The following is a 12,241-nucleotide window of genomic DNA, read 5'->3' as shown; positions in this document are numbered from 1 at the left end:
CAAGTAAAGACTGCTTTGAACTCAGATTTCTTGTGATGAGCACTACTGAAAGGAAATGGTTGCAGCTTCTGTTTGCTTCCTGGTCTTATCATTAGACTCAGTGCAAGTGAAAATTGGGAAATGTATGAGAATAACTTGCGGGCTGTGGGGACTGATACTTCACATTTATACTTCTTCTAGTCCTCGTTAGCTTGTGGCTGGTATATTGGTCTAGCTTGGTTTGTGCTTGTTTTGAAATGGGGACATTTTGCGATCAGTTTGAGGTGTCTGCCCTGCTGCGTATGTGGAGGGTGGGCTCCTTCTAGACTACTGACATTTGGTTCAAGTTTAGAAGTGAGGGATTTAAGGCTATTGGTCAACAGCTTCCTTTGTTGTGTGCTGTTCTCCTTTGAAGTCATAATTAACGCCTGGGCTTTCGTTCGTTTGGGTCCCCTCAGATACACCTATGAGCGAATTGATGGGCGAGTACGGGGAAACCTGCGCCAGGCAGCCATCGACCGGTTCTGTAAGCCAGACTCAGACCGCTTTGTCTTTCTTCTGTGCACCAGAGCGGGAGGCCTGGGGATCAATCTCACAGCTGCCGATACCTGCATCATATTTGATTCAGACTGGAACCCACAAAATGACTTGCAGGTAACCATTAGGATGATTGCTGTTTGCCTTAGCTGCCCCTGTATCAAGAACATCATGACAGGGCCTGCCTTGGCTGTAGAGCGTCTGCTGGGCTGCTCGCTGTGCTATCAGCCAGATGGCCGACTTAGGGCCTCAGAGAGGAGACGCACTGAGTGAGAAGTGGGTGTCACTCCTTCCACTAGTTGGAGAGTGGGTCTTTCCTGTTATTTTAAATCAAATGGTATTATATAGTTGTAACCTCCAAATAGAAACTAGAACTGCTACTGTTTATTGTTATCATCGTGTATAAAGAAAGACATTAAGCTTGACTAATTTTCTAATTCTTGATGTATAGATTGATTTTGGCATTTTCACTTGGTGTGTATGTCAGCTGTCATGTCAAGTGCCATAAGTGATGTGTCCCAAAGGGGTGGGAAAGTTGCACACCTGGCATTTGCCTTTGTTAGTTCATTTGCTGTACACTTAAGCGCATATTAGACTTTATTTGTGCTTAATTCTGTGAATTTTCAGATTATATTTACTAGTTTTAAACAAACTAAATAACAGGAGGCTGAAAGATTATTGCCAAAATGGGAATTAATACATCTAAAAAAGCAATAATAAAACAAGAAAATCAGTAGAACTAACACTTCTAGTTCAGAGGCCTTCATCAACCTTGTTTCAAAAGTAAAACTAAGGGCGTTATAGCCAGATTGGACAGTAAGTCAGTCAGAAAGATTCTGAGTTGTCAAGACAGCAATTTGAGTATAGATTTTACATCCACTATTAATAAAAATGAACTCCATCTACTGTAGATTATTTGCTAATGCTTGGAGAGTGTGGTGGGAAGGTAGTGAATGGCTCAAAGCCTTTTTTTCATGAGAATAGATACTTGATAAAAGAAGTTTAAGGCAGCCATTGGGGTTTGCTCTCCACTTGCCACTTTTCACAAAGCCATTCTGTTTCGTGTTTTTCATAAGTTTCCAAGTAGTTTTATTTAAGTCTTCTTATTAGTGTACTAGTTGAAAAGCCCATTGCTTTACATTGTTATGTTGGTGACCATGGCTGAAACCCAGAGGGAAAAGATATAAGACAAATAGTGTGGCACAGTGTTAAAGTGTTTTGTAAATGAGTGAAAGCTTTCAGTCATCTATAGTTATTTTAGAGAAAATTTGTAGCTGTGACTAGCGCACTGTCAGGTGTTTATACTCGTAGAGGATATTTGGACCAAAGAAGAATACCTAGAGGTATGAATAGACTGATTTTGAGGGAGTAACATCCTCAACATATGAACATAATCAAAGCTGCATTTGATCAGTTACTTGCAAGAATATAAGTAGGATAGAGGTACAGGCGAAGGAGTGGGGAAATAGTGCCCGTAGACTAGCCACCTTTATTGTAAGCAGTTTTCTTGGAGTGCAATCACATTTGTATTCATTGGAGACTTCATAGCCCACATCTAACCTGTTTTCTATTACAGAAGTTTGTCTGACAGCTGTAAAGTTTTGTCCTCTTAGTACTCACTCAACTCTGAGGCTTGGTACCTGGGAGATGATGATAAGAAACCAAAACTGGGTGGCTGAGCCGAGGCCATGTTAACTGAACATGACTGAAGGAATTTCCAGAAGGGAATTGGAAGGCTGGCATTTGGAGGCAGAGCATGGGAATCAGATCAGTGGTTATTGGGGAATGAGATCACTGGGGTGTACAATAAAGTCAGGTAAGACGAGAAAGTAAGTCCATGTGCTGAGGCATACACAGAGGAGGAGCAGGGTTCTGCGCTGGCATGCAGCGTAGGCAGCAGGCTGGAAACGACCCACAGGATAGGCACACACAGCACACCCTGGCCAGTGCTGTGAATGTGGTATGGAGGGAGGCCTGGAGAATGTAGCTCTGGGGTCACCATGTGGTTGTCAGGGCTACAGCTAAGTCAGCTATGAAAAATCTGTGGCATGCACGCTTAACCCCACCTGTAGAGACCTTAACCAGACCATTTCCCCAAACTGTTCCTGCTAGATGGCTGTATGACTCGGACATAATCCGTTCACACACAGGCACAAACTCTAATATTGTTCTGGATGTATAAAAGCTCTCAGTGAGTAAGCTTACTTAAGCTTACTGAAGAACTGCAGTCCCTGCTGTCAGAAAAGATGATTGTGTTTTCTCTGGAAGATGGTCTTAGACGTTGAACATTTATCCTGGGGGTAGATTGAGGCACATACTTCCTGATAGAAATAGCAGGGCCATGGAAAAGAGAACCCCATTGTAAACAGTCTCATCCCCTATGCTAGATTTTAGCTTAGCTCCAGATGTCCAAGTCCAGATTACAGAAAATGGGGGTGTTCACTAGTCTCAAACAGCCCGGAGAAATCTTCTGTAGTCAGTGGTTATCGCCAGTCAGGACAGCCTGGGGGTAGGGCCAGGACTCTGTTTCTGACTGATGTAGGCAGACCTTCTCCAGAGCCTGAACAGTGAAGCCAGTCTCATTCAGGGGTGGCCGGGCTCAGCTACAGCAGGCCTGCAGACCAGCCAGCTTCCATGCTGGAGAACACAGCTGCGGTCTCTAAAGTCAGCTGTAGTCAGAAAACAGCCTTACCTTTTCTGGTGCTTATTCTTTATTCATTATTTGCTGGGGCTTCCTGGGCTTTGGGGATAGGGTTAGTCACAGGACTTACTGGAAACATTTTTTTTTTTTCAAATGTAGATCTTCATATAACAAGTGACATAGTGTCACATAGTATTTCCTTAGCATCTCAGGAGTTCAGTAAATGATATCCCTCTCCTATGCCTAGATCCGAATCAATTTAAAAGTAGACACAGAAATACGATGAAGGACGATAACATCAACTTTAATGAATTGTGAAGGTGGGTGAGATGGTACAACTTGACCAGAAGCCATATTAGGCTTTCTAAGACTCCTACATACATATATCAGCCTCTCCTGAGCTTAACCTTATGGCCCAGATCTACTGGTTGTTTGCAAAGCACAGGCCAGCTTGCCCAATGGTGATAGAAGACTACCTGTCTCCTCAAAGGACTGACGGGGAGAGGAGTCTTCAGGTCAGGCCTGCCGAGAGGAGAGCGGCAGCCAGGAGGACAGAGAGACATGCTCTGCTGTGTTCCTGTCTCGGGACAGGCATTTTCTTTTGGAAAATGAGGACAGGGAGCCAAGGCTGCCCTGGGAGCACCTACTTTGTCAGCCTAGCAGCACCCACCCTGCCCAAATCTTCCTCCCGTTCCATGAAAGTAAAGGCACGAGTACATTAGGATTCAGGATGGAAACTGGGCCCTACTTAGGGGAAAGAGAGAGAGCAGTATGAAGTACTTCAGTGTTAGTGTTCTACCTGCGCTTGCAGGGTAAATCAGTTTTTATGCCCCTTTACCATTCTTAGCTAGCAGTATTGGGCAAATGCACATCCGCGCTCAAATCCAGTCTATTTGTGTCAGCATCAGTGTGTGTAAAAAGCAAGCATGTAAATTGACCTTCACTCACCTTCATCCAGGAGAACAGCTGTGATTCAGTCTTGGTTTGCCAGATGCAGCAGCTTTTGCTTGAGGTTCCTGCAGTACTCAAGGTTAGGAAATGGCACAGGAGCTTGAGAAGAAGGGCAGTGAGAAACTGATTTCTTTTCATTTGAGAAAACCAGCTACAGTTGCTGAGGGCGGAGACAGGCCTGTTGGGAGCAGCCGGGTACCACTCCTCCCTCACCAAGGCTGCACGCATTGCAGTCTTGCATGGCTCCATGCACCTCCCTTCTTCTCGAGGGAGCCTTTGCTGTTTAAGACAAGAGCCCTTGGGATTGAACAGGGCTCCAGGTAGCAGTGGTGGGGTCTTACCGTACCATGTCCTTTCTGTCAGGAAGATTCCTGAAGGGAGAACTCAGAGTGTGGGAACATGTGTACTGGCAGGGGCGAAGCCACAGGGTTATGCAGCCCGAGGAGCCAGAGTCCCCTCCAGGACCCTGGAGACAAGACCCAGGCTCTGCGGAAAGGAGTCTGCCCCCTTACCACTGCCTTAACTGTCACCACACTGTTGGGAGCACCTGTTTGTTGACACTGTGTGCCTGGAACTTGAAGGACTATTTTGAAGTCACTTTACTAGCAAGATGGGTGTGTTTATGCTGTCAGAAAGCTTTCATTTTTGTGGGTAGGCAGACAGTAAACAAAGAAAAATAAGAAATAGAGCACAGTACTTACTCCGAAGAAATAAAAGCAGTAAGAATGCAGGGGGTCGGGGGCCTAATTTAGAAAGTAGTCTAGGAAACCTTCTTTAAGATGATGACGTTTGGACAAGATGTGCATGAGAGGAAGAACCTTAAATTGTGAGATCAAAAGGAAGACTGTTCCAGGTGAGAATAGGCAGCACAACAGAAGCAGGTAAGACGGTTACTTACAGCCAAGTAAGGGGAGTGAATTTCTTTCGAGTTCTCTCTCTTCAGTGTCCTCTTTTTCACTCCTAGTCCTTTTTCTACTGCCACAAAGCACCCTATCCCCTCCTATCCACTCCTTTCTCCTTCTTGTTCTCAGCCTGCTCTTGACTGGCACTAACATTGAGCCCAGTCACCAGGCCTCACCTGGGGAAACACATACTCAAGGCTTTGGTTTGGGATGATCGTCTGAATAACAAACAGAGTGCCAGGGGCAGATACCTGTGCCAGTTCTGAAGTGACATTTACATTTTAACGGGGAACAATACCTTACCCCAAGGAATAAACCTGGAGCCAGAAATTTCAGATTCCAAACATAAGCCTGTGGAGGATATCTTTGAGGGAGAGCCACTCAATAGATAGCAGCTGATTCCTCTTCTGCATGAGTAGGCAGCTAAGATGCAGACTTGAGTGCCAGGAGAAATTTAAATCGCTGGGCTGAAATAAGCACTTGTGCATATAAAATAGACTGGGAAACCTACCAGCATGCCAAATCATTGAGTTCAGGTGGGACTACCTCTTCTATGCATATTTCATTGAAGAACAAGTAGTATTTTAAAGAATTAAAACGTATTTTTTAAAGATTTATTTATTTATGCAAACAAGAGCAGGGATGTAGGCCAGAGGTACAGGGAGGTGAGAGGATTTACCAGTGAGAGAGTGGGGGACAAGGCAGGCAGATTAACAGAAACTGTGCTCTGAGGGGAGCAGCAGGCGAGACAGGAAAGGTCTGCTGTGGGTTAGCTCCCTGACTGGGGATTGAACGAGTGCTGCAGTGGCTGCCTATGGATTCCTAATGCTGAGACTTAACAACCCCTTGCACCATCGGGGAGGCCATAAAATGTATTTTTAAAATGTAATAAAATAGTGATTTGGAAAAGTAGTATAAGATCAAGAACGGAGTCACGACTGCGGGCTTCTTCATACCAGGAGCACGTTAGCGCAGTGCACTGGCCCTGGGCTGGGGTGGTAGTGCCGCTGCCCCCTGCTGGTCTGCCCCCTGCTGGTCTGCCCTCTGCTGCTGTGGCTTGTTTGGCCTTTGTCTCGCTTGCTGCCTTAGTTCTGAATGTTTTTTTCTTTATCATATTTGTGTGTAAGATCTGTTTGTGATTATTTGACTGTAAAATGATGAATCTTAAATGTGACAGGAGTGATTCTGTTATCTTCCAGGTAAGTGATATTGTAGCGTGTTTATTATCTCTTGGTACCACTCAGTTGCTGTTACAGTAAGAAGTCTGGGTGGCCCTCCCTGGTGGCGCAGCGGGTTAAAGCCCAGCACTGAGAAGCTAAAGCCACTTCCGCATGAGTTCGAATCCCGCCTGCCCCGGAGGTGACCACATGGCGTGGCAGACCTCTCTGGCCTGCCCACTGCTCCCCTCAGCAGTGTACTTCGTAGATCTGCCTGTTCTGTACCCCACTCTGTCTCTGGTGAATCCTCTCACCCTCCGCATCTCTGGCCTGTACCCCAGTTCTGTACAAACAAATAAATAAATCTTAAAAAAAAAAAAAAGAAGTCTGGGGATGGGTAATCTAGGACCAGTGTGATAGTCTTGCAGGTTCCTTCTGTCTCTGTGGCCCACCATCCTCAGTGAGTGCGGCTTATAGCCTCTTGAATCCAAAAAGGATACTTTAAACCCTGACAAGAAAAAGAAGGAAGAAGCTGCCTTTCAGGAACGAGGAACTTCTCCAGATGCCCCCAGTAGACGTCTGCTGCATCTCATTGTCTAGCGCTGTATTTCTCTCCATCCCAGGGAAGCTGGATATGATCTCAGCTGAACACGTAACTGCCCTATACCAGCATCAGGGGTTCTTCTGGTAGTGAACAAAGGAAATGTGGACACTCTGTTAGACTAGCTCAGAACATTTCTTAAAATCCTCTCGCTGTATGAACCAGAGAAGAAAACTGGTGTTGGTATTTAGGAGCAAGTATTACTAGTTTATAGGTTTCATAAACATATTACTTACCTCCACCACATCCTTTATTGACTAGTTATCCATCAACTCTAAACAATAAAGATTTATTGTCACCGAAGATGCTAAGAAAGAGGGACAGCTGGCTGTTACAGCTGAAGACTAAACAATTCAGTTGTTCAGCAATAGAAGAATGATTAACTAAGACACAGTCTGTTCAGCTTTGATTTTAAAATGAAAAATAGCTCTGTATACTGCTTTGGAATCATATCAGGGATATATTAGTGGGTAAAAAAAAATCAAGTTTTAAAGTATGTATAGAATGCTATAAAGAGGTGTGTGTTTTTCTCTTTTCCTTTCCCACTCCCATGAAATGACTAGGGTGTAAAAACATTTAAAAACTTTATGTTTAAGCAATTGCCTAAGGCAGGAGGGATAAGGAAACAAGGCAGGGATAGAAGCTAGTTTTTTCCAAATATGTCTTTTTGTATATTTTGCTTTGGAACCACCCTAAGAGTTTTATAGATTTATAAAACAAAATTCATTTTTAAAACATTTATTTTAAAATCATTCTAAACTAAAAAAAAAAAAAAAAGATTTCCAAAACAGTGTAGTTCTTCTACGCTTTTTCATTCAGCTTTCCTTAATGTTAACATTTTATATGACCATAGTGTAGTTATTGACACATTTGTTTCTCACAAATGTTCTTTTTCTGGTGTGGGAGCCCAAATAGTATCTCACATTTCCTTCCAGATACCATGACTCCTTTGCTTCCTCCAGTCTGTGACAGCTCTTGTCTTATCCTTTATGACCTTGATACTTTTTAAAGGTACTGACCAGCAATCTTAGGCCTCTCTTGTTGTGTTTGCCTGTTTTGTCATGATCAGATGTGAGGTCATGCATTTTGGCAAAGATAAGAAAGTGATGTTCTATCCTTCTCAGTGTGTCATATCGGGGTTCATGGTGTTGATACATCTTATTAATTGTAATATAGCCTTCAGTATTTGGCTGAGATGGTGTCTGCCAGGCTTCTCAGATAAAAGCAACTCTTTTTACCTTAAAATTAATCACTATATTGGGAGGCCTTTAGAGACTCTATAAATACATTGTTTCGTATCATACTTTTGCTCATTAATTTTAACCTCTGACAGTGCTTCTTGCCTCAGTAATTATTACCACAATGTTTGGCTATGGTAACTTTCTGTTTAAGTCATTCCTTCTACATTTATTAATGGGAGTAAAGAGCAGCTGTCCTTTATCCCCCATTTATTTATATTAGTATGGGGTCATGGATATTTATTTTATTTCTATGAGTTATAATCAACAGCCTCCCCCCCCTCCCAGATTCCTTTTCAGATGGGGGTTATTGGGAGTTCCTTCAGGCTGGCTCCTATATCCTTTTGAACAGTTGCTTACTTTTTAAAAGTACTAAAAGATTTTCAGGTTCATTTTACATTTTTCCTGCCATAGCCGTAGAATTTACAAATTTCTCCCAAAATCCCAGGTTCTTTTATTCTCAGAATGGTATTTAGTAACCAAGATCTGACCACTCTGTGTGTGTGCCCATTGCTGCCAGAGCATTATTGCTTCTAGAGTCTCCTAGCAGACAAAGCCAGAGAATACATTACGTGTGTACACTAGTAAGCACTCATACCACACGTATGTATTTATTCCATGTCTGTCCATCCAGAGTGAGGGTTCTGAATCCCAGCCCAACATCACAAAGTACATTTTGGTCTTCTCTTTTTCCTTATTCATAATTCATTTTTCTGGCTGTGAGAAGACTAGATCTCATTTTCATAATAGTGTATTTATTCATTTGTTCAATCCTTTATACACAGTTGTTTCAAAACTGTCAATCCATATTCTGTGAAAAATAAATTTACCAGCATATAATACAGGATTATAGTATTGTTTTTTTTAAAAAAAAAAACAAAACATTGGTGTTATAATAAAATCAAAATACTATTTCCAAAGTTACTTGGTAGTTTTTTTTCTTTCCTACCTCCTCCATTATGGTTAAATTGATGGGGGCTGGGGGAGAAGGTAGGGAGAGCATGACAGGGAGAATTAATCCCTAAATTAAAAAAGCTTTATGGAATTGTAGAATCTAGCTATATAGATAGCAAATGAATGGCATAACTCTAAGAGAAATTATTTTAAATGTCTGTATGTGAAGTTTTTACTTTTTTATTATGATATAATTTCACTTTATAACTTCAGTATACCCTTTACCCATATTCACCAACTGTTTACTTTTTCCCAGTTTACCCCTTTTTTGCCCTAACTATCCTTTGTCTATCTGAGAATATATATACCAATGTTTGGTCTGAACCACTTGCGCATAAGCTGTCCCGAGTGCTTTATTGTGTATTTCTAAGTGCCGGGACATTCTTTTGTGTAACTACAGCTCAGTTCTCAGAATCAGGAAGTTAGAACAGTCTCCACCCACAGTCCCATATTCAAATTTTTTCAATTTTTCAATATCTTTTATAGCTGTGATCCCGTCTAAGAATCATTCCAGGATCACTCATTATCTTTACTTCTCCTTTCTCTTTAGTCTCCTTAATCTGTATCATTCCTTGGTGTTTCTTTTCCTCTAATAATGTTTTGGAAGGGTACAAGCCAGTTGGTATCTAGAATGTCCCTCAGTTCATGTTTGCATGTGTACCCCAGGATTGGGCTGAGGCATAGTCGTTCCACGGCGTGTTCTGTCGTCATTGTGTGCATCAGAAGAAGTGTATGCTCTTGTCTGGAGTGTGGTACTTTATCTCTTCACTAGTAGTATCTGCCAGCCTTTTCAACCAGAAAGCTGCTATTTTTCCTTTGGAATTCGTTACGTAATTTTGGAGAAATACTTTGAGACTGTAAAATACCCTGTTCCTCATCAGAGCCTCAGCCGCTAATGTTAGTTTCCACTGATTATTTTTGCCTGAATCGTTCATCACTGTGATGGTTGCAAAGTGGTGATTCTCTGTCATACGACTTACAGTTATATTATGCAGTAGGAAAGTTTTTCCTTCTGTTCCATTTACTTATGTTAGTATGGACTTGTGGGTTCTTTTTTTTTTTTTTTTTTTTTTTTTAGTGGGTTACATTCCACTACTATACTTATTTTGATTTGATGTCCAGTGTCCATGCAGTCCTAGACTTAGCCAGTAGAAGCCTCTTAAAGATTCAGGTGTTTTTTTAGTATGTTTCCATCATCCTTTGCATACTTCCTTATATTCTGGCACAATGTTTCAAGGTCATCCTCTACTTTGTCTACCTTGATTCTGGAATCAACCTCATTTCTCTAACCATGGTTCTGAGTTAGGGAGAATGGTATTTAGAAACCAAGAGTTGAGAGTTACAGTCTGCTACTGGGATGTTGTTTGCTTCTAGGCCCTCCCAGTGGATATAACTAGAATGAATGGACACATAGCATGTTTTCATGTGTATCTGTATGTACACATGTGTATACATAAACAGAAATAACCATGTTCATGTCTAGTTCTGTAGCTGTATATGTTGTAAGACACATCACACACCTAACCGTGTGTTAATACTGATATCTCAAATCCATTCTAATGCCACAGAATTACTCTAGTTTTCCTTCTTTCCATATTTGTAACTTCCTTCTTCAACAGTGAAAACCCTGACCCTAGAACATTTATTCATTCACTCAACCCCATATTAAACAGAAGTAGTTTTATAATTACTAACTTTACCACTGCAAAAAAGAAACCTACCTACAAGTGTGTATTTAAAGCACTATAATTTGATTGTACATAGTTACTAGGATATAACCCTGATAGGGGGGAAACAAAAATCTTATTACATTGTTTTCAATAATTTAAGGAAGATTGTAATGGTACTGTTTTTCTGAGGCTGATGGATGTATTGTGGGATAAATCAAATGAGCAGTGATATTGATATGGTTGACAGCATATCACTGTGGAGAAATACTATACTGTAAAAATATTAACAATGATGTAAAATAACAGTACTTCCTTTAAAAATAAAAATATATATATCAGCATGATCTCATGATGCATTTTGTCTTATATTTGTACAGAGTTGTATGTACTATATACCCATGAATACCTATTTTGCCTACTAAATAAACCTAGAAACAAAGACCAAGTCAGTAGCAGTGAACACCACTAGAGTATCCAAATTATTGCTCTGACTACCTTTTCCCACCAAAAAAAAAAAAAAAAAAAAAAAAAACTAGGACTCCTTCAAAGAAAATTGGTTGAGTCCAGGCCTGGGCAGGAAAGATATAAGAGCTTCATATTAGAAAGCAAGGGAGCTATCTAAGACTCCTGATCTTCATTGGTCACTTTAGAGGATTTTATTTTGGGAACGAAATAAAGAGAAAGAACCAAAATTTTGACCTTGTTTTTCTTCTATGATCTGTACATCATCAAACAAAAATAATGTGTCTAGGCAGTGGTCATCCATTTAAAACTAAGATAGACAAACTTTATTTGATTAAGTCTAGCTTAGAGGAAATACAGGAAACAAGAACCTATTTAGTGATAACCTGGTCACATCAGCAAATAAATTACATTTGATAAAATGAGAGATCAAAGTCTGGCAATAGCTGTAAGAGAGACTTTAGACTTATCAAACAGTTACCTTTTTTGAATCCTAATATAAACACGGCTGTTGGTTTATAAAGTTGTAGATTTATGAATGAGCTAAGCAGGGAAATTGGAGCAGTGACTGATGAGTTGGTACTAAGAATTAGCTTGTTGAGCTGTGGCAGTAAGAGTATGTTTTATAAGTGTCCTTCTCTTTAAAAATACATACTGAGGCCCTCCCTGGTGGCACAGCGGGTTAAAGCACAGCACTGAGAATCTAAAGCCGCTTCCGCATGAGTTCGATTCCCGCCTGCCCCGGAGGTGACCACATGGCGTGGCAGACCTCTCCTGACCCGCCCGCTGCTCCCCTCAGCAGTGTACTTCGTCGATCTGCCTGTTCTGCTCCCCACTCTGTCTCTGGTGAATCCTCTCACCCTCCGCATCTCTGGCCTGTACCCCAGTTCTGTATGAATAAATAAATAAATCTTTAAAAAAAAAAATACATACTGAAATTTGTGCAGGTAAAACATGATACCTAAGACTGACTTCATAGCATTATTAGAGAGCATGGGTGTGGTACAGATGAAATGGAATTGTCATGTACTTTTGTCTGTGAGTGAAAGTTTCTGTAGTAAAATTTTTAAAATCTGGAGTTTGCAGCTCTGAGACATTGCCCAAGAATGTGTGGGAATGTGTGTGTGCTCAGACTACACACTGGGGCGG

At 41.3% G+C, this 12,241-nt stretch overlaps 1 protein-coding gene across 1 annotated transcript in view; it reads left to right on the top strand.

Annotated features, from left to right (window-relative positions):
• Positions 1–12,241, top strand: part of CHD6 (chromodomain helicase DNA binding protein 6) — a 125,091-nt gene that overhangs the window by 63,583 nt on the left and 49,267 nt on the right. The window contains exon 16 of the mRNA XM_004687388.2: positions 438–633. Coding sequence (XP_004687445.1) covers positions 438–633 — 196 coding nt within the window. The remainder of the gene's footprint in view (positions 1–437; positions 634–12,241) is intronic.

Source organism: Condylura cristata, unplaced genomic scaffold (assembly GCF_000260355.1).
Source record: "Condylura cristata isolate star-nosed mole 26May11 unplaced genomic scaffold, ConCri1.0 scaffold00022, whole genome shotgun sequence".
NCBI classification, from domain to species: Eukaryota; Metazoa; Chordata; class Mammalia; order Eulipotyphla; family Talpidae; genus Condylura; species Condylura cristata.
The sequence above is the reverse complement of the archived record's forward strand: the minus strand, read 5'-3'. Positions and strand labels throughout refer to the sequence as shown.